Consider the following 23,172-nt stretch of genomic DNA (forward strand, 5'->3'; position numbering starts at 1 on the left):
AAAAGAAGATTTTTCATCATTCAGAATTAAGGAGAGATAACCCAGTGTATTGAGGTATTGTTCTGCGAGGAAGCTCTCTGAAGAAGTTCATCTACTTGGACAATGTTTTCTTTCAAAGAAGCATTCTGTCAAAAATGAAGAACTGAATCAGAGACAAGCAAATCTGGTTTATCACATAGCAAAGAGGTTGTTGAAGAGTCAATCTCCTTCATGTTTTACAGATTGTAATTTACTTTTCAATGTTTATCTTTCTGTAATTTCTTGAGTGAAAAGGCATAATGAGAGAGCTCAAGTAAAAGCCAATAAGTAGAAAAAAGGCTGAGTGATACACTTGAGAGAAAAGTCTAGAGTTATTTCAGATTTCTTTAGGTAAGTCTGTGTCTTGTATCTTGTACCTGTGAGGTATCATTTTCTTAGTTGGGTTAGCACTAAGAGTGAAGAGTTAAGTATTAGCATAGCCAATGTCAAGTTAGGTTAAAACTTGAGTGTGAAAGGATTGTGTCAATCTTGTGGAATTGGTGTATGTAATACTTTAACTAAAGTAGAAATTCTACCACTGTTGTGGTGGAGACTGGATGTAGGTTGCACAGCACAAGGCAACCGAACCAGGATACATGATGTTAGCTTTTCTCTTCTCTGCTCTGTCTTGTTTTCTGATATTCATAAGACAAAATAAAATTGTCTTATAAATTTTTCGCTGCTAAGTTCAAACAGATTCAATCTGCAAGTTTGTTTTAAAAGGGTCTGTTTAGTAACTTAAAAGAAGGTCATAGATTCAACCCCCTTCTCTAAGCCTTCTACAACCTTCAAGGGTTTAGGGTTTTAGGGTTTATGGGTTTTAGGATTTTAGGGTTTCAGTGTTCAGGGTTTTAGGGTTTAGGGTTCAGGATTTAGGGGTTCAGTATGTTTCAAACTTTCGGTGCGCCCAGTGTATTAATTTCGGTTCACTGTATTTTTTTGGAGTTCGTAATATATTGGTAAATATAATGATTGCAATCACTAAGAACTTGGAATAAAATAGCAATCAGACAGTTCCAACAGATATATAAATTAACATCTTAGATGAGTAATCCATTTTGAATCAAATATAAATATTAACATTAACATTTAGATTAATATTCACATATATACATTTGAAGTAAGCATTTTTTGCTTTTTAAACAAGTTAAACAAAATATTGTTAATTACAAACAGCCAATCATAGTATATACTATTTACTATTTAAATCCCCATATGTGAATTTACAATAAGGGATGGAGAGGGCAGTGAATTTACTATCATAGTATATTTTTCTTTAATGATTAAATGCTTATGACGTTTTATTCAGCACATGAATGATGTTCGGTTCAGTGGAGTTGGCCATTTCGATTCATTTCTATTCTGCACAATTTAAAACTCTTCCTCCTCACCTTCTACTGCTTCTTCACAAGGGAGAGAAAGAGGAAAAGACAAAAAAAAAATACAACAGCAATAACAACAAAAGAATGAAGATAAGGAGAAAACACGTGAAGAAGAAGGAACGCGAAAAAGAAAAAGGAGAATGAGGAAAAGGAGGAAGGCGAATCTCTGTTGCTGTTTTCGTTTGTTTCTGGTTGTTTCTTGTTAAATCTTCTTGCGATTCTTTTCCAGTAGTGGTTTTCGCAGAGAATGTGACTGAAGTTTGAGTGATTTTGAAAGAGATTCGAAGAGAATGAACGGTTTCATATTGAGGAAGAAGTAACATTTTTTCATAATGACTCTATTTGGACTTGAGCCAATTTGGTTACATAGTTACATGGATGTGTAGCGCACCCGATATAGTGTTTATGTGAGGTAATCATTATTTTTTGAACTAATTTTTAAAATTGAATTAGATTTAACAATTAATTCAAATCAAATATGCATGGTATTAAAATTTATCCGATTCAACTTAATTGAATTACCCATTTTTTAAATTTCATATTTCAAACGTTCAACCTTCACCTTTTGAACTTGTTTTCTAGGATTGATATTTGAGAAACCTATAATATAAAATTATAAAAAAAAAGTGTCATTGAGAGTAAAAAGTATTATTGAATATTTTGTATATATCTAAAATTTGTATATGTCAAAGTTAGATATATAATCATATATATAATTGCCGAAAAATTCTATCTCAGATAGTATATGTCTGTCTCTCATCTAAAAATCTCAAGTTCAAACTTCACCTGGTGTAACTTGAAAAAAAAAATTAACTTACATGATCACTTAACTCTTTACAATAAATGATCATAGTTAGGGTTTTGATTTGATAGATGAGGATGATTGAAAAAGTGAGTTGGTAATGAAGTGGCAGCCTAATCTGTTATGTTTCCCGTAATATTATATTACAATTTGTCATTTAAAAAAAAAAAAAAAAACCTGGCCAGTGAGAGTGTCCTAATGTGAAGCTTTAGATTTCATGGTTTGCATTGCAAGATACTATAATGATATGCAACAAACACATATATAAATATAATAAGGTGAAGAAAAAAGAAAAGAATTAAAGTGAGACTGAAACTTGTCTTCTTGTCCCCTTAATTAACCTTTCAAATCAAAGGTTTTTTTTTTTTTTTTTTAGTTATGACATTCTCAAGTTTAATTTTCAGAGAGTAATTTGCATATTTAAATTTTAGTTTATAGACTAATATATATATAAAACATATTTTTTATCATATTAAAATGTAATTAACCCTTAGAACGGTTAGAAGTCTCATGGTTTTATGCATACATTTATAATTTATTATATATGGTCATAATAATAACCTTAATATTTATAATGCATATATTTCTTTCATAATGTATATATTTCTGACCAAATAAAGAAATAATTCTGGTAATTAGTAGCCATGAGTGAATTGATTGATGGAACTCCACCAACATGAATAGAGAGGAGTATTGTCACGTTATCTTTGGAATATTTTCGAGTTTCCAATAGAAATGATATATAAATCGTTTAAATGAACATTTTCAGAATTTATTCTTGTAATATATATAAGTTATTCAGCAAAGGTATCAACAAGTAATACTTCAAAAGCAATACATTCAATTAAAAGATATAATTAGATAATTTAAAATTAATTCATCCTAATTCAATTTAGTAAGAGATTTAAATACTAAGTATAAGTTTTTTGTTTCAATTTTCCAGGTATCTCCTGATTCAACAAACAAATAATTGATCTGTCGTAAATATGATTTTAAGTACTATTTGCAAGGTTCTAAAAATTAAATCGAGTAACATACTGATACAATTAGTTAATTGATTTTTTAAATAATTTCTTAATTTTTGATTGATTCGCTGTCAAATTTTTATCTTGAACCAGATCGATTTAGTGATTGATTTTTGGTTAACCGAATCTAATCGAATCGGGCGATTTGGTCCAATACTCATAACTATGACCATTTGTGTTAAATGATTAAGACTCTCAAATGAAAACATGTTGGTAATATAATTTGAAATAATTTGCTAACCTTACACCACAAGATATATAATATGATGTTACGTATAACTTAAAAGTTCTTATAATTGAGATGTAAAGCAAGGCATCTAGGTCCATTTCAACAAATCAAAGTAACAATAATTAATATGTGTGTGATTATCTATGAACAATGGAAAGCTAAACAGCATACAAGTGTTAAGATGCATGTGAGTTAGAGTAAAATTTGTGTCAAGAGAAACCCTTTTTTATGTGTGTGATTCAGTCACATATAAAGAATAAAAGCAGGTAGAGGCCAAGGCACATGCCTGTGAATGATAGACAAAGGTTAGACATGGAAATTAAAATACTCTTGAGGCTCAAGTTTCATAGAATGTTAATTGAAAATTATGAGGATGAGGATTCTTGGTTACTCTCTACCTTTGGATTATGTGGGCAGAAAGAATGAAACATTCTTAGTCACACCATGAAATATCTCTCTATTATGGGTGCTTTTTTTTAGTGTTCTTTTAAAGTTTTTTTTTTTTTTTTTGTCATGTGATATAAAATTGAAGAATTTTTGGAATTTTTTACGGTATCTTTCAGTCTAACAAACTAAAATGGTGGTTTCAGTCACTTTAAGTCCGAAAAATTCCCTTGCACTTCAATGTACTCCAACCCAAAAATTAAAAAGAAACCTAGCTTTATTAAAATACATATTAATATTATCTTGACTCAATGATAATCTCTTAGAGATTATTTTCAGCATTAATCCAATTATCCTCTGTTCCAAGGTCTTGAAATCCTTGCTCAAAGATGTGATTATTTTACACTGGATAACAATTTAAAGCACAAGTAAACCCTCAACATCAATGAAGATATGAATAAAATGTGTCATTACAAGTTTATGTCCCTAGATCGAGTTTTATGAGTTTGAGCTTTACAATTAAACTTTTGAAATGTTTACATAAAAACAATTCAAGAAGTTACAAATGTTCAATTAGTACTGCAGTGCAGAAACTGGATGGTAAGACATCATATCTTGCTTATGGAATTTATCCATGATCCTGGAATCACTGATTTCAATTGCATGAGAAATGAATCGCGATGATCCGAAACAGGAGAAATCTGAGGCGATACAGCAGCAATAAGAATAAAATTTTCGCCATTTCTTACATCTATCTTGTGCAGTTCACAGAAAAATTCATGCAAATGGTTTTCCAGGGACTCATAGAAGGACTTGCTCAGAGGAATGACATTAATAACAAGAATTCCGTTTTCGGACAGAATTGATTTAGCAGCAAGAAGAACATCCCTTCTAACAAATTCCAATGGTGGCGAACTAGTGCCGTTTCGTATGTCTCTTGAATCTAAATCTACCATAACAACATCAAAATCATGGCTGATCTTGGCATCTGAAAAGTGATCAAAATCATTATGCTCAGAACTAGAAAAAGAACTACCATTGTGCATCTTTTTGTGGTATGCAATCTTCTTCGTAAATTCAATTCCATCTCCGATAACAACTCGAATAGATTCATCAGCTTCCAATCCAAAATAGTGCTTTGCTACACTCAAAACTTCGCCGTCGTTCTCCACGCCTGTGACCTCAAAACCCAATTGAGTTGTCAAGAAAGTAAGCAAAGCTCCACCTCCAACCCCAAGGCATAAAGCTTTTGGTTTAAACCCATCTTGAATTCGCCTTGCAATGTTTTCGCTGATCAATGAAAGACTAGCCACCATTGGGGCCAAGTAAGGATGCACGAAAACCCGATGATCAAGCATAAACTCCACATCTTTGATGCTTACACCATCACAACTATGGTCTGTTTCTGGAACTATATGAATCTCTGTTTGAATCAAATTAGGCATCCTCTTAAACCTCAACCGCCTTCGAAACTCTCTTTTAAGGCTACTATGATGAACACCATTCTCACTTTCAATTTCAATTTCAACATCTTCAACCAACATCTCACCAACAAGACATCCAACGCATCGATGAATTACTACACTAGAAATTAAATTATCTTCATAATTCAAAAGGGGTATCTCAGGGATACCATTCTTGAACAGAGATCTAGGACACAAAGCCAAGAGAAGAGGCTTAGACCACACCTCGAATCCCTGCTGATGCAATGAACATTCTAATGGACGATGATAAATATTCGATGTACAATCACCCTCCTTGGGTTGGTTTCCTACCAAAATTAAACGAGATATTCCCTGAGAACTATACAGAAGCTGAGAATGACCTGATTCAGTAGAGAAGATCCAATCCGCTTCACGGCCATCCGGAACTAACATGCCACCAACTTGAGGGCTGTCATCAGCAGGTTGGATATGTGAGTCAAGCACAGCAACTCGGAGCAGCGAATCTGAACAAGATGGATTCGGTATAGTGAAGCAGATAAAGCGAGAAGGGTGAATGCTTTCGAATGCTCCTGCTTCAAGGGCCATCACTATAAACGCATCTAAAACAATTGATTTTAACCATAATTATCTCTTACATCATTGCTACTCATAACATCACCACACCTAAACTTGCACCTTCTCAAAATATTGGAATCAACGAAACAAATACACCTTGAGAACATAAAGGAAAAACAAAAATAGGGTAAGTACAAATGAAGCCATGAGGATGGATAATTTAACATAAAACAGAAGGCAAGTATCAAGCAAAATGTGAAATCAAACAAAAACAGCTAGATGCAAGTTATTGCAGTGACAAGGATTTTAAAAACAAAACCACGGATACACTCATATGAACAAAACAGATACAAATATGCAAGTACTTAACTTAATTCATGCAATGACCAGAAGCTACTATTTTCTTTTTCATGATTCTGATACTCATTTATCCATCAAAAGCTAGGAATCGAAAATGAAAATGAAAATACAAAATCAAATCATTCATTCCATTCAATAGGAGGTGTTTCTACTTTCTTTCGGTCATTTCATCAAACACCTTGTATGCAACTGTGCAAGTAACCATAACAAAAACTAAACTAAAAGAGAGACTCAATCCTCAATTAAAAATTAAAAAAATTAAATTTAAAAATAAAAAAGACATAGATTAGCTACCGTAGTGAGAGGTGATTCTCAAACAGTGATGAGGTCTGTAGCATAAGCTTGCTACGATCCTAAGACTACTTGTTTTTTTTTGGTGATACTGGAATCCTAAGACTTGAATACCATACGTGGTTGTTATTTTATTTTTGGTTGCCCAAAACCTTAGTCCGGCTAATGACTAATCCAGTAATCCGTCATGGATGGGAGCTTCATTTTAGAATCTATTATTGGCTATAATTGCTGCATACACAAGACGGAATTTAGACTTCAATACTTATTTAAGTAGACGAGTGACTCAACCAAATCAAGTTAGTTATTTTATTTTATTTTATTTTTTTACTGAGAGGACTAGATTTTTTATATATTGGGCTTATAAGATACACTTTATTTGGGATTAAAGCCCAATAAGGGCCCAAAATAAATCACAGTTTGATTTTAAAAAACATGTCGAAAAAAAATTGTTCACAACTAAGTACAACAAATATGCATTAATCATTGAGTTATTACATTGTTTTTAAAAGTAAAAAGAAAAAAAAATGGTGATAGTGACATGATGTTAATTAGATATGCCTCCAAGGTCTTTCAGCTAGTCTCACACAATCACTATGCCTATAACAATGAAGAAGATGGTCAATGGTCAACCCTGCAGCTTGCATGAAAGAGTGAACAATAACTGGGCCCACAAACCTAAACCCACGTTTGACCAAGTCCTTACTAAGGGCCTCAGCTTTTGGGCTTCTCAATGGCACATTTCTTGGGTACCTGTATCTGTTTATTATTGGTTTGTGGTTCACATACCCCCATATGTAGCTACTGAATGATCCAAATTCTCTCACAATCTGTCCACAAATAATAATAATAATAATAATTTAATAATTTCTCATTAACAAAAATAAATAAATAACTAGGATGAATAATATTAAGAATTAATGGTCAATAATTCTTAAAAAATTAATTATACATCAATCTTTAAATTAATTTTTAAAAAATATAACTGTGAATCAAATTATTTTTTCTATGAATTATATGATGATGATATGTTAAATTAAACGTCACGTAACATGCTGACATAATATTTGACTTATGAGTAACTTTTCAAATACTATTTTGACCATTAATTTTAAGAAAAAAATTGTTTTATCCTTCTACAATGTTGGATCATATTATACATGGTGCTTTTTTAATTTGTAAAAATTAGATGGTATTATTAATTATATTGTATTTTATGAAATTTGAAACTCTTTTCTTTTTGATAAAACATTTTGGGAGGTCAAATGTAAGTATGAAAAAAATACATTAAGTGATTTAATTCTATTTATAGAAATGAAGTTATCTTTTCTCCATCTACTACCACAAGATAATTTGAGTCTTAAGAAATAAATACTTCAATTATAGGTTCAAAACTTCAAATAAATAGTATATATAACTGCTAAAGAAATTAATAAAAAAATTGTATAGACATGAATATAATAATAAAAATGTGTACTTGCCTTCATTATGCATTTAGCATTGTCTACTATGCACATGATTCTACTATCTGCTAAAGAAAGTGCCTTGTTTGATATTATGTCCATGATTTCCTTTTCCTCCATTTTTGCAACAATATTTGGATCAAACCCAGCAAAAACTTCTCTGTGCCAAACACATATAATAATCTAATTACTATATATACCCATATGTATTTTTAATATAATTACTTAGAAAAAATAATTAAAACTTAGATACACAATTATTAGGAATATTTACATAATAATAATAATAATAATAATAATAATAATAATAATAATAATAATAATAATTACCTAAGTGTTTCCTTTCTTTTTAGAATTTCAGTCCAATTGTAATCCATGAGCAATCCACACAATGCTAGCAATTCAAACAATTTGCTGTTTCATAATAATTCAACCAACAATATAATCATGAGACTTTAATTAATTTGGAATCAATAATGCATTATAGGTTGTTGGTGTTTTTTTTTTTTAAATAAATTTTTCTGTTAATATGTCTTTATTGATAATTACATATGTGCCAAAATATTGTTCTATTCTATGTTGTTAGTTATGATATATTAAGAAAAAAAGACAACCGCTTTAATTTTTTATTTTTTTAAAAAGTAATTAACTAGGAACTAAATTTTTTTATAATTATAATGAAAATGAAAAAGATAAAATAATAGGCTAAAATTATAAACATGTTATTATTAAAAATTCTATACTTACTTGTCATCATAAGCTGGAACTCCCCAGCATTCATCATGAAATTCTATATACACCTTATCTGCAAGAAAAAAAAACAATTTTTTATGTCTACTTTTTGTATTTTTCTATGTCAGCAATAATATTCAAACACAACTTTTATGATTAATTTGTAGTAGTTAATAAAAAAAAATAATAATCTATAATGTTTTTGTGTAAGTGTATATAATCATAAATTCCATATTTAATATATTAGGTGATTTAAAAAAAAGAACATTGTTAGAGTCAACTTATAAATAGTTAAAAGTAGGTGGAACCCAACCATATATAGTTGAGGAAGCTATGACTTAAAATTGTATATATATGGTAGTGTTTTAAATTTTTTAGATGAACATCATAAATGTTAGATCCAACAAGAATTTGGTCAACACTATTTTTCTATTTTTGTTATTTTTATTGTAACTGATTGTAACAAAGTACCAACTTTAATTTCATTATTTAATTTACTTCTTCAGATAAGTAATTAATTAAGTTAAGTAACACAAAATAAACAACCAAATTCATAGGCATGATTTGACATTTGAACTAAGTAGAAATAAATTAAACAATATGTTCTATTGAATATATCTTCATTACATAAAATAGAATCTTATGATAATAGAATATATAATAAAGACTTGTTTTCAGAGGGAATATAATAATAAAAAATATGTTTTGCATTTTTTTTAATAAATATTTAGAAACAAACCAATCCAAATAATATACAATTTCTTAGCATTATGATGATGAGTGGTGATGAGAACTTCAACTTAATTATTAGGTAATTATATATCAGATTATATTCAAAAAATTCACATCATTATTTTCGTTTAAAAGTTAACAATTGATGCGAGTAACAAAAGTTATAGTTATGACTCACTAAAAATTACTACTATGTATATTCTTCATACTTTGCACAATAATTAAGAGAAAAGAAAGAGCCTAATGATATATAAAATTTTGTTGGAAAAAAAAAAGTTAATCTTACACACAAGATTCTTATATACTAGTAGATAGGGTTAACAATATATACAATAATAATCTCTATAATTAATAAAACACAGCCAAAATCTCTATAATTAAAAAAGTTACTTTTAGGTCATAAGGGTCACAAAAGCAACAATATTACTACTATTGTATACTAGACTCATAATAACCATCATTTAATTAAAAAAAGAACTATGTTACATATACCCAAAAAATAGTTACTAATTTAACTATTTATATAATAAATATATTAAAAATAAATTAAAAATATATATTTATATATAAATAGATAATGACTGATTTAGTAGCTAAGTTTTCGTGTGCATACAATATTAATAAGATAATTAAAATGGAAATAAAATTGATCATAAATCATACCACTATTCTTTGTGATCCAATTGCATCTTCTCAATTCACCAGGCTCATCATCATCATTGTTGAGTAATATTGTTAGTGAACTTGGTTGTTGATGATGAACAATTTTAGGCAGTGAGTTATTAATATTAACCTCATCATCTCTAAGAACTTCATGACTAGTAGTTTGTGGTGAAATCAAACGCAATGCCAATGAAATCTTCTCATCAAGTGGAGTAGTATTAGTGACTGAATCATCAGCTTGAGACAATGAATCATTTGAGTTTTGAGACAAAGACAATGATATTGAAGACAAAGACAAAGAGGAATTGCTTTTTTGAAGACCAATTGGGTAAACTTTCTTTAAGAATTTTGGGAAGAAACTTTGGCTCAATAATGCTTTATGATTATTATTTTTATTATTATTATTATAATTATGATTATTATAACGTGTTTCTTTCACACTCTTGCTCTTCTCAAGAACATGTTTTCTTACACTATTTGATTTAGACATCATAGAAAGAAGAAGAAGAAGATGAAGAAGAAGAAGAAGATGTTAAATTGTGTTGTGTTGATTGTGGGATTCAAAAAAATTAAAGAATTTGGAGGGTTTTTATATGGAAAATAATATAGCATTTAAGTATGTAACAATCAATGATGTCTAAGGTGGTTGTTAAAATGTGAGTTTCATGCAATATGAATTTTTTTTTTAAATGTTTGGTTCTTAGGGTTCAAGCAAAATTTGATTATTGTGTGAGCATATAGCATTGGCAACTAATTTTTTTTTTCTTTGAAATGAAACTTCTGACAATGGCCCACTGAAAACATATTATAAAGTATGTAAGATCACATAAAATCTTTGTAATTGAAATATAAAAGGTCCATATTGATATATACTAATTATAGTGTATATATATAACTATATATATTATATTATTAATTATAAGTAGACTAAGACAGTTGATGGCATATATAATATAATGATTTTTGGTCAAACAGCACCATTATATTTAGCTTCTTTTTTATTTTTTCACTTGGCTAAATGTGTGAGTATTAATGAATTCAACATCAAGAGTAACATTATATATATCACTTAAAAAAAAGTTTAAAATGACATTTATATTACGACGATTTTAAAAAATTGCCGTAATATTCAAATATTATGGTATTTTTTGTGACTGTCATAATTAATTTGTATTTGGTGACGGTTCTGGTAATTCTGATGATTTTGAACCGTCATTATCACCTAAGTATAAAAGGCATAATTTATGTTGGAAAATTAATTTGCAGTTAAACACAGCATTAAGTGTGCAACAAGAGAAAAGGCTAAAGCAAATGGGTGCAACAATGAGGAATGCAGGGTCATACATAGAGAGATTGAAGCTGAATCAAGAAAGAGAGAAATTGGCAAGAAAGGTTATGGAGAAAATGTCTGTAGAACAATTATCTAATCTATTGTCATTCTACAACTCAATGGGCCAAATTTGCAATGAAGTTTTGGAAATTAAGATTCACGGTCTTGAAATTGTCAATAAAAATGAGTGTGTACCCATGATTTTGTTGACCATGGTTGGTGTAAATGTACTAAGTTAGGTGTGTGCTTTAAATTAGGTGATGTGCTCTTTATTTTTTTGGTGGGATTTTGATGTGTAGAGAAAATTAAATGATGAAAATTAATGTATAATATTTGGATAAATTTAGAATAAAAAAATAATTAAAATAGAGTTGATTTTTTATATTTTGTTTATGGATTATGATTTTTTTTATTGTGAAATTTTAATAAAAAAATATTTGTTTAATGCGGTAAAAATTATCTTTTTAAACGAAAAAAAATATAAATTTTATTCGGTAAAAAAGGGTAGTTTGTAACTGCCAATTTAAACAACATGAAATGTCATTTTAACCTTATAAAAATGGCGATCAGAATAAAAATGACGGTTCAAAAACGTCGTTTTAACCAATCAAAACAACATTATCAAAGTAAAAATAGCAGTTTGAACTATCGTTTTAATTCTAGAAATAATAATGGCAGTTTGAACCGCCGTTTTAACCAACTAGAAAGTGTTATTTTATTTGGAAATAATGGCGATTTGAACCGCCGTTTTAACCTATCTAAAAATCGTCGTTTTTATCAAGGTAATTGTTGCGGTTTTCTAAAAACCGCCGTAATAACTAGCATGGTGCCCAAAATAATAGCGTTTTTTGGATACGCCATTTTTGATAACAATGACGGTTCTAACCGCCGTAATTTCTAAAAATAACCGCTATTTTAACTTTTTTTGTAGTGTATGGTTACAAGATATTATGCTATATTTTCTTTTAAATTAAAAAGAAATTTCATTACCGCTTATGAAATTAATTTTAACCTTAAATCCTTTTTGCAATAATCCATCACCACATTTTTTATTTTTTTATAAAAATTCTATAACTTGCAAGATTACATATATACATTTGTATATTTTAAAAAATAAATAGACAAATATTATACTAATATCATTAATTGGTTGTCACACATTTGTATATCGTTTCCTCACTAAATTAAAGCTGGAACATGATTCACACATTATTATGAAACGTATATAGATCCGTTTAAACCAAAGTTAATTATCAAAATGATACAAGAAATTTTATTCATCATTATCATTAATTGGTTTTTATAATTAAGACTCCTACAATATAGGGTTTCTTTTTTCGTGCAAGATAGAATCTGTTATATATAGGGGTTTCCTTTATCCTTTTTGGTTAGGCCGGAATTTTTTTCATTTAATTAACTTTAGCTTAAGTTTCAGTTTGATATAATTCTAAATGTTGCAAATTTTGGTTTAAAATTTTATAAAAATACTCTCTAATAATTTTTTTAAGTTCATTATTATTGAAGAGTAGTTACTATAATTTATTTTAATTCTTTTAAAATAATATATAATTTGAGTTTCTTGAAAAATCAAATTTTGATTATTTATTTACTGTTGTATAATATATATTTTTTTATTATTAGACTTTAAAACAAATATACACTAAAAATCACTAATAAAATCAGTCACTATTATTCTAATTATTTTAGTGACATATTATTTAATTAATAAATAAACATATATACAAATTATACATATATATTGAGTACTCCTAATTATTTATTCAATAATGTTAAAGAGACAATGCAAAAAAATAATCCAAACTTATTTTATTTAATATCTATTAATTCTAACAATAATTAATAAATATTAAATAAAATAAATTTTAACTGTATTTTATTAATTTTTTTATTATCAAATATTTTCGTTATTAATCTAAGACAATAATAATGAGAACTCTTTTTAGTTGCAGTGTTTTTCTCAATGCAAGGTGGTAAAGGGGTCCGCCATGGCATTACATTCTTAATTCTTACTCTTAAAATTAAAATATTATATTATTATTATTATTATTAGTATTGTGCCTTTAATTCTGAGACATACCTTTGGCCTGCAAAGACAAAGATATACCATCCTTCATTCTTCTTCTTCTTCTTTTTTGTCCTTAGTCATTTAATTTCCCCTTGAAAATTCTTGCAAAAAATTTTATATATATCTTTGTTCTTTGATACAATCAATCAGCTTATCTAACGTGAGATTGAGATATTAATGATTTGATGTCGATTGTATATTACATTATTTAAGTATCTATATGAGAGGATATCACGTGGAAGATATAAATATATTATTAAAAAATATTTGGTAAAAAAAATAACAAAAAATAATTAGAATTTATCTTATTTAGTATTTATTAATTATTATTAATATAATAAATATATAATATATTATTATAGAATTAGATATTAATTAATATTATTTTTGCATGCGCACCAACTAGAAAAAATGAGCATTGTTAATTAATGGTTATTAGAAAATAAATACCTTACACATGGATTTGAAAACATAATTATTGAAACTTTTTAAATTAAGAGTAATTCAAAGATAATATGAGAGTGACAAATATTTTAAAACAAAGGAATAAACTAATAAAGTGAAGAAAACATAATAACGGACTTTAAAGTATTCCATAAACTTGAAACCAACAATAAAGGCATTTAGTAACCTTTAAGGATTTATACAACTAAAAGTTTTGTTCTATTAATGCCCAAAGTAACGTAATCCAACCGAAACCAGAAAATAGAGTTTAAATATATTGTCTAAGGTCTTAATAAAATTTAATAATTATTAAATAAATATAGGCTTGTTAAATCGAGCCATACTGTACTACACTCAAGTTCGACTCATAAAAATTATATTTGGTTCACAATTCGATTAAAAATTTAAATTCAATCACCAAAAATTTATAAATTAATTTAAATTGACTCTGATAATATGAACATAATCTATAATTTTATATAAATAAATCATATTTTATATAAAAAAACTATCAATTATATGTTATTTATTTATCAATTATAATTTATGCCATCTATTATAATTATATATAAAATTATATTTGTCTGTAAAAAAATATATAAATATATATATATATATATATATATATATATATATGTTTGTCCAAATTTAAATTAAAAATTTAGGCTCAAACTTAGCTCAAACTTTCATATATTTAATTTTTTTAGCTATTAATAAATTGAGTTTAAACTAACTTACGAGTTGAATTGATTCACTTTTAATTTTAACTTTTATGTATACATAATGAAAAGTCATAAAAATATCTCTTATAAAATATATTTTTATAAGATTTCTAATTTTAAAAATTAAATAATTAGTTATTTATAAATTATTATATTATATTAAGATTTTATTTTTTTTAAAAATTAGTTTTGTTAACAAAAATAATTAAATAAAATTATATTATTATTAAAATTTAATTTAATTATAACTTATTCTATTAGTTTGAATTATTTATTAAAAATTATTTTAGTAAACAAAATTTAAATTTATTATTATTATTATTGTTATTATTATTATTATTATATTAATACTTCTTCCATTTAACTAACCAAAATCACTAAAAGGAACAAGCTAAGGAAAATGGATTTGAGAACGTGACTTATACATAAATGCACATATACAACCATGACACTTCATTAGTTTCCTTCATTAAGTTTATATAATAATATAATCATCCTTCATTAAAGCCAAACGTGGCTTATGCCTCATTACATATATATTAAAAGGTAACACCTAACCACCCTTCTTTGCCCAAATCATATCAAATCTATTAAGCACATTCATTGTGCAATAACCGAGCTTGCATGTTATCCAAACAAAGGAGAGAGTGGCCGAATTTCATGGTAAAAACCGTGAGTTCCTTCTATTTTTTTTTTCGATTTTTTTTATTCGTAACTCCAATTAAAATTTTAATCCGATAAAAATGTTCGTATCTTCTTTCTTTATATGGTGGCGTTACTTTTGTCCGGTAGAAGTTGATAGTAATGTAACGTAGTTCCTCTTTCTCTTGAGTTCGGCCAATTGAAATTTTAGGAAACACAGACAATTCCTAATGCTTTCCTTTTCAGCAGCTCAATAAGAAAGCTTTTCTGGAGCTTTCACTGATTTTGATTTCATACAGAGATAGGAAATTTATTTTAAAATTAACTGTTTTAATTTACGAATGCCACTGAAATTTAGTGAGTAACTGCAAATAATTTATAAATGTCTCGTATGATTAATTAATGAAAATTGATGAAATTGAGATTGTTAATGATTGTGAATATAATTGAATGTGATAAAATCGCGATTAATTTTGTGTTATTTGTGAAATTGATTACATTTGGCGATGAAATTGGTTAAATTGTGGCTGTGAATAATGATTTAATTGTTTGAAAGTGACTAATTACTCGAATTCCTGGTTACGCTGATTTCTTGATTTAGTTGTGGAATTGAGATTTATTTGATGATGGTGGATATTGTTGCAAGCTTGTTAGAGAATTTATTGGTTACTAAACTGAATGGGTTAGGGTACCTTGCTGTTCTGATCGCTGTTGAGAAAAAGATAAGTGAATTGTGGAGATTGAGATTTTATGAACAAAAAATATATTGAGCTTGAATTTCAAAAATGATTTCTTAAAAATTGATTTCTTAACTAAAACAATAATTTTGAGGATTTATAAATAATTTTGGAATTATGAAAAGTATATGGCTTTAAAATATGTTGATTATTAAGAATTCTGTTGATTTGATAATTGTTGAGAAAATGGCTGGTGATTTATTAAGAAAGAGGGAACCCGTAAGGGTGGCTAAACCCAAATTTTAGGCGAAGTGCTGCCGAAATTTTTATAAAATTTGGGACTTTATTTAAAATGCTATTTTAACATATTTGTTTTGGAAAGTTAAATTATTTGAGGTTTATTTAGTTGGAAAAATATTTATTCTATTTCGAATGCGATTTATTAAGAAAAGTATAATGTTTTAAATTAAATACTTTGAAAAGAGATTTTGTTTTAAGTTATGAAATGAATTCGATTTGTTAAGAATAAGAAAGAAAAGGGATAAGAGAACGCGGCACGTGTGATTAAGGAATGACTAAAAAGTCACGAGAGAGTGACGAAAAGTAAATAGTTGAGGTGCTGATGTGTGAATGATTGTGCGGGGATGCCCGTGTGTATGGAATGGCTTTCAGGAGAAAGTGGCACATGCTTCAGCAGGAGAATCAGCGCCTGCAAGTACTTGCAGATGTCATGTTTGGCATACTTCATAGCTAGAGAATCAACGCCTGCAAGAAGTAGAAACTTGCAGAGGTTATGCCGCTGGAATGTCTTATCTGACTTGCGAGTCGGATTGCGTCGGATGCGGGTCGAAACCGACAAATGAGCTCACTTCCTGCGATAGGACTAGACATGCATCATTCTTATTTGCACATTTGCATTTGGTTGTGTTTGCTTATCTTGTTTATTTGTGATTATGTTGTTTGTCTTATTGCGACTTGGTGTGTGTTAAATTGAATCCCTTACTTGTTCTATTGGTTTGTGGATGTATTGAGGTGATTAATAACTGTTGTTGTGACTAAGAATTACTTAGGTGGTTAAGAGATAGTTGGTATGACAAGTTTTGTGACTGAAATCTGTTTTGAGTTTAAAAATTTAAAGAAAAGTAATTAATTATTTAAAGTAGGATTAAAAAGTATTTTCAAAAGTTTAATAAAAATAGTTTTTTTAAGTAAAGTTAATTATTTACATCTTAATCATTACTTTTACGGTATTCTCATTTCCTACTGAGAACGCATGGTTTGTTCTCACCCCAAAATCTTTTACCCTTTCAGTGACACAGGTTCAAAGACTCAGTATGAAACTGCAGACGATTAATAGATTTACTTATGATTTCTGTCGCTTTTATAGAGTTTCCTCGCCAATGTTACTTTAGTTTCTATTTTATCCACAGGGAGAGGGATTGTTTCTGAGTTTCATTTGAATTCTTTTGTATAATATTTATTATTATTACTAATTATGTGATTATTATTACTTGGTGTTCTTTGATGAATGATTTTAATTATTAACAAACAAGATTTTTTTTTGGAATTTTCTCAAAAACTGGAACACGATATCGACGTAAAGGCTCAATATTAAGTAGATAATAAAAAAACAGGTTAGTAACTCCTACTTTTGGTACGATCATGATATGCTAAAAGTTAGCGTGTTACAATTTTCATCTACGATAGATATTTAGATACTGACACAAACACATGATACAACATGGGATATGTCAATACACAAATTTTAAAATCTTATAAGATACGAAAATACGTATATGTATAAAATATTAAGGATTTTTTAGAAAAATAGTAATGATATTTTGATATTTTAATAATATTAAAACATAAATTAATTTTTTTATTATTTTTAATATCTTATTTTAATTATATAAAGTATTTAAAATAGTTTTTGTTTTAATAAATAATAATATATACCATTTCTAAATTTATTTCAATAATACATGTTAATAATAAGGTTGGACACAGCAGACACACGTATCAAACAAATGTTAATGAATTCATGTGTAAAATATGCCTGACACACGAATACAGCAATTCAATAAAGTGTCCGTACTTTATAAATTTTTATATTACACATCTCCTTATTTTAAAGTCTGTTTATCTCCCTTACTTTTTTTTTTTTTACCAAATTCCACAAATATCCCTTTATTGTTTTATCTCCGTTATTTTAAAACTAGAAGCTAATCTAACATGCATGAGTGCAAAAACATTATACTTCTTGATTAATTAACCGGAGAAGGACTCTAAAGGAGTAGGAAAAAAAATTAAAAATAATATAGTCCTAGTCAAGAGTTAATTAAATACTCAAGGAGCAAGTTCAAAGTAAAATACACATCACTTTGATTTGACATGTTTAACCTTACTATGAAAATCAAGATACAAACACTCATCTCATATATCATAGACACAAAACATAAACAAAAACAAAAGTTTGAGTAAAAACAAGAAAATTAAAATATACCATATATTTCAAAATGAAAATATGAAATATATATTATATTCATTTGTTGTTCTTAGGTGGATGGTGCCTTGGTGAATGGTAATCGGCAGTAAAAGCCACAAATTCTCCATCAACAATCTCACCACCCAAACGACTCCTTAAACTTCTCTTCTTCTTCACATATTTTCTTACATTCTCCTTTCCACTTTTCTTATTCATCAAGTTCCCTTCAATTTCAACTTGGTCTCTCATCACCTTACTAGTGTTTACAACACTAACCTGTTTAACAAGTTCCTAATAATAATTAATATATATGCTAAATCACCTTCTATTAATTTATCCAAATAAAAACACATCATTTTTTAAAATATGTTTGGTTAAAAGGTAAAATATGGCTAAAATTTTGTATATACAACATAAAATTTATTCATGAAAATTGTAACTCGATCTATTTAATTTTTATGTTAAAATAATATTTACGAATAAAATTAGGGTGAGATAGAATTTTCATAAATGAATTATTTGTGTAATTTTACATATTGTTAAATTCATGGATAACAAAATTTCGTCCATTTTAATCTCTAACCAAATATATATACCCTTAATTATTATTATATAAAAGAAGATTAAAAAGATAATATATAGTAAACAAATCACCTTTGTAATAACAGGAATGACATTAACTTCAGCTCCACCTGCATTTTATTTTCACGTTGAATGGTCAACATTTGAGTATCATAATCATATAATAATGTTCTTACAATTATTAGAACAAATAAATTCTAATTATTATACATATGAGTCACTATTAATACATACATAATAACACTATAACAGTATAAATAATAAAAAAAAACTAAATAAATATGCGAATAAAAACATGAGAGAAAGATTTAAATTAAAGAAACCTGAAGGGTGCAACCGAGCATTGGAGAAGCAAGAAGCACAAAGCAATAAAAATAAAACACAAAAAATGCTTCTCTTCAACATCACCATGACCATGTATGAATGTGTTTGTTTCTTTGGTGTATATATGTTTCTCCAAAATTCATAAATGGCAGAAAAGAGGGAATGACTCCAAAGGAACAAGTTGCTATTTATAATTAATCTAGTGTTGTGTTGATTTAATCATTTTAAAAAGAAATTAATAAAATAAAAATAATGTTAGTATAGATATACACACCTACCTAGCTATATATTATTAAACCCTAAGTCAAAGATAGGAGCTATTCTTCCAACATTCGCCTTCTTCAAAATGTTTTCAAATCCCCATACATTCATCTAATGTCTCAGATGAATCTCATGCATAATAATAATAATAATAATAATAATAATAATAATAATAATAATAATAATAATAATAATAATAATTCACGTCAAGGAGATAGCTTCTGTGGTTCAAAATTACTTCCAATGAAAATGGATGGTGTAACACCCTAAAACTTTTAGATTAAGTTAAGTTTTATCTGAATTATATTTAGTACATGATATTCAAAATCTTACAAAATTTTTCTTTTAAAACAAATGTGAAATATTTATATAAAATAATTTATATTTAAAAATATTGAATAATTAGTTTTTATTAGAATAGTTACTAGTTAAAAAATATAAGTAGATCTGAAAATACTAACATAAAAAACGAACGTGCTAAACTATGAAGGCACAACAATGACAAGTTTTACTCATATCAAATAATCATAACAAGAAAGATCATAGTTACAATTACAATCACTCCATAAAAAGAAAACAAGATACACAAAAAGTCCTAATTCTCTTAATTTGTATAACTATGGCTAAAATAATTGCATATTCTTCCTTCTTAAGGTAAACGCTTAATGTTTTCTATCTACGTCATCGATAGCTTGCTCCTAATTTGTCTCTTCACCTCAACTGAGCAGTGTATTGCTTTGTACTGCATCGTTCTTGAAGATGGTATAGAGAGAGGGGTGAAAAACAAAAGTTTCTGAATAGTTTATTTATATGGTGTCATCGTATCCATCCTCAGCCACTCTGAGTTTTAAAATAAAAACAGTGATGATGTAATGTTGTTCAATTATTATTTTCAAAAGTTCTTGTTAGTCGGAGTGGTGTGACTTTTATATGCTTCTCATTTACTTATGTTATGACATGTGTAATGCATACAAAATACTTATAGCATTAAAACATATAAATGTAAACTCATAAACCTTGGTATGATGTTCTCATAGGCCATAAAACAAGGCAAAATAAATAATAAATAAGAGAAGAATAATAACATTGCCATAGATAAGTCAAACAGAATAGATCTAAATAAAATAAAGATCTTAAACAATATCATCATACATCATACTAAAAGGAACTTTGGATAAAGGGGGATCTTTAAATGCAGTAATAAACATAATCATAAATTAAAAAAAGGATAAAAGAAGAACAATCATGATCTCACTTTTCATTGTACTTTTCATTATTTTTTCTCGTAATTTTTATGGAATGTATTGAGCTCAAACCGGTATAAAAGGTGGGAGTCCCTTTTCCTTACCGAAGGTTCTTATCCCAAACGTTTTGGCAATCACCTCCCCTTACCGAAAAATCATCTCGATCGATCACCTTTCCTTACCGAAGGATCATATCGATATCTTTTCTTTGGGGGTCACCTTCCCTTACCGAAGGATCATTCCCTCAGTTCTATTTATAATCAAGGTTATTTAGACATACACAAGAAAAGAGTTATATCAACAAAGATATCTTATTATATAAAATTGATGGGAGTCCATTTCCCTTACCGAAGGTTCCCAAAAATTTACCGATCACCTTCTCTTACCGAAGGATCATATCGATTCGATCACCTTCCCTTACCGAAGGGTCATCTCGATTATCTTGTCTTTGGGGGTCACCTTCCCTTGGCGAAGGATCATTCCCTCAGTTCTTTAATGCACATAAGATTGTTATTATAATGCATAACGTGTATGAAGAAAAGAGACATTATATCATGACGTGCAATGCTAATATATATATTAAAAAACATTTAAGATATGACATATAAAAATTAGCACAAGAACCCCCTACCTCGAGTAAAGTTTCGATAGGTACTCTGATGCAAATAGATGCAGTTTATTAGTGAAGAGAGACGTGTTCTCTAGCTAGACTTTGTGTATACTAGAATTTTTTGTATAGAAAAAGGGATGAGAAAGGAAGGATCAAATAGCTCTCGGGTATGTGTAGATTATGTTAGGAGGCATTTAGGTAAAATCTTCAATCTGAAACGTCACTTTGTGAGTCCTATAACATTTTCTACGTTTAAAATTTGGAAATAGCTATTAGAAACAAATTTATAGAGAATTGAATTAGTTTTAAAACGAATTTTAAACGAAGTCAATCGGATAACCACAGCTTGAGATATTCTTGAAATACTATTAGTATATCAGGCTGACTGATAAGGGCGCAATTTTCTATTATGAACTTGTAACCGATTTATCTACCTAATTTAATTTGAATTTGATTTTATACTGATCTTAAGGAATAGAGCTAGTATTCTTATCTTTTCATATAACTAAATATCATTCAAATCTAATAAATGTAGAATTAATTATGACTATATTTTAAAAGGTTGTTTATTGTCGGTTAGAGATTTACTACTACTAGTATTTTCATATGTTTAAATTTTAAATTCAAATCTTAAATCATTACTATTTTAATTAATTAATTAGTTATTAAAAAAATGACTTAATTCAAAAAGTTAAAATGTTACAGACGGAGCTACGAACCGATTCTTTGTAAGACTGCCGGTAAATTACGACAAAATTCTTTCAGTTTTATTGGAGAATAATCAAAGTAGACATTATCACTGCCATTAAAAGCTTCTTTGGGGAGGTAAATTGCTTAAAGCTTTCCATCATACTCATATTTATTATCTTATTCTAAAAATGCAGCATGCTACCACTATGAAATAAATCAGGCCTATTAGTTTTAGCAGTGTGGTATATAAAATTATCTAAAAAAAATTTGTGCATAGAATGCAAGGTGTGATAAATAGAGTTATTAGTGATTCGCAGAGTGCTTTTATAAAGGGTCGACTCATAAATAACAATATATTGATCACTCATGAGTTTATGTACTATTTGAAAAATAAGTGGAACGAAAATCATGATTTAGTACTTAAATTGGATATGAGTAAGACATATGATAGAGTAGAATGGAATTTTGTAAGTAATAACACAGGAAAAAGATTGTGATTACCTGACCAAGCATTAAGATTGGATCGTACATTATTGCTATGGGCTACATTTGTCATGTATTGGAATTCTATTTAAGGATTTGTCAATAACTCAGGTTACTGCATGTATAAGACAAAATTTGAACTTCTAATACTTATTTAAACATACTGATAAATTAACAACTAAATCAACCCAATTTAATTTAATATTTAATCCTATGAGAATTTTGATCTTAATTAAGTATGGATTAATAGATACTAAATTAACCAAGTGTGAAGGCATGTGGTCCAAAGAATGTAAAGAAGAAGAAAGGCATGAGAGAGTGTGATAAGGGCTCAAAGGGCAATGTGCCACCCACCATATATATTATTGGGAGAAGAGAAGAATGCACAAAGGTTGACACATACAACAATGGAAATGGAAAATGCTTATGATCACAATACCGTAGAATGCAAGTTAATTAATTAGGTGTGTTTTGCGTTTGTCTACCACCGTTTGTCTCATGCATCCATGCA

At 28.0% G+C, this 23,172-nt stretch overlaps 3 protein-coding genes across 4 annotated transcripts; all 3 read right to left on the reverse strand.

Moving 5' to 3' along the window:
- Nucleotides 1–4,256: 4,256 nt before the first annotated feature.
- Nucleotides 4,257–6,718, reverse strand: LOC130962588 (uncharacterized). 2 transcript variants are annotated; one of them, XM_057888785.1, is made up of 2 exons: nt 6,495–6,718; nt 4,257–5,996 (listed from the first exon to the last, which is right to left on the reverse strand). In XM_057888785.1, exon 2 carries the CDS (start codon nt 5,868–5,870, stop codon nt 4,449–4,451), a length of 1,422 nt encoding a protein of 473 aa, XP_057744768.1. In that variant the 5' UTR covers nt 5,871–5,996; nt 6,495–6,718; the 3' UTR covers nt 4,257–4,448. The 2 variants fall into 2 exon arrangements, with proteins under 2 accessions (XP_057744768.1, XP_057744773.1); XM_057888790.1 differs by having other exon boundaries at nt 4,257–5,884; nt 6,495–6,652.
- Nucleotides 6,719–6,907: 189 nt separating this feature from the next.
- LOC130940885 (uncharacterized) lies at nt 6,908–10,625 on the reverse strand. Its single transcript, XM_057869163.1, has 5 exons — nt 10,082–10,625; nt 8,702–8,759; nt 8,285–8,368; nt 7,973–8,114; nt 6,908–7,321 (listed from the first exon to the last, which is right to left on the reverse strand). Exons 1-5 carry the CDS (start codon nt 10,572–10,574, stop codon nt 7,043–7,045), a joined length of 1,056 nt encoding a protein of 351 aa, XP_057725146.1. The 5' UTR covers nt 10,575–10,625; the 3' UTR covers nt 6,908–7,042.
- A 7,849-nt stretch (nt 10,626–18,474) lies between these two features.
- Nucleotides 18,475–19,486, reverse strand: LOC130941639 (protein GOLVEN 5-like). The gene is made up of 3 exons (XM_057870232.1): nt 19,373–19,486; nt 19,122–19,159; nt 18,475–18,743 (listed from the first exon to the last, which is right to left on the reverse strand). Exons 1-3 carry the CDS (start codon nt 19,464–19,466, stop codon nt 18,525–18,527), a joined length of 351 nt encoding a protein of 116 aa, XP_057726215.1. The 5' UTR covers nt 19,467–19,486; the 3' UTR covers nt 18,475–18,524.
- Between the last annotated feature and the right edge of the window lie 3,686 nt (nt 19,487–23,172).

Source organism: Arachis stenosperma, chromosome 1 (assembly GCF_014773155.1).
Source record: "Arachis stenosperma cultivar V10309 chromosome 1, arast.V10309.gnm1.PFL2, whole genome shotgun sequence".
NCBI classification, from domain to species: domain Eukaryota; kingdom Viridiplantae; phylum Streptophyta; class Magnoliopsida; order Fabales; family Fabaceae; genus Arachis; species Arachis stenosperma.

Coding starts and splice junctions, on each gene's coding strand:
- LOC130962588 (XM_057888785.1), bottom strand. CDS start 5,870: ATGGCCCTTGAAGCAGGAGCATTCGAAAGCATTCACCCTTCTCGCTTT.
- LOC130940885 (XM_057869163.1), bottom strand. CDS start 10,574: ATGATGTCTAAATCAAATAGTGTAAGAAAACATGTTCTTGAGAAGAGC. Junction 8,760..10,081: donor TTGGATCACAAAGAATAGTG/GTATGATTTATG, acceptor TTTTTCTTGCAG/ATAAGGTGTATATAGAATTT. Junction 8,115..8,284: donor AAAAGAAAGGAAACACTTAG/GTAATTATTATT, acceptor TGTTTGGCACAG/AGAAGTTTTTGCTGGGTTTG.
- LOC130941639 (XM_057870232.1), bottom strand. CDS start 19,466: ATGGTCATGGTGATGTTGAAGAGAAGCATTTTTTGTGTTTTATTTTTA. Junction 19,160..19,372: donor TGCTCGGTTGCACCCTTCAG/GTTTCTTTAATT, acceptor AATAAAATGCAG/GTGGAGCTGAAGTTAATGTC. Junction 18,744..19,121: donor TCATTCCTGTTATTACAAAG/GTGATTTGTTTA, acceptor CTTGTTAAACAG/GTTAGTGTTGTAAACACTAG.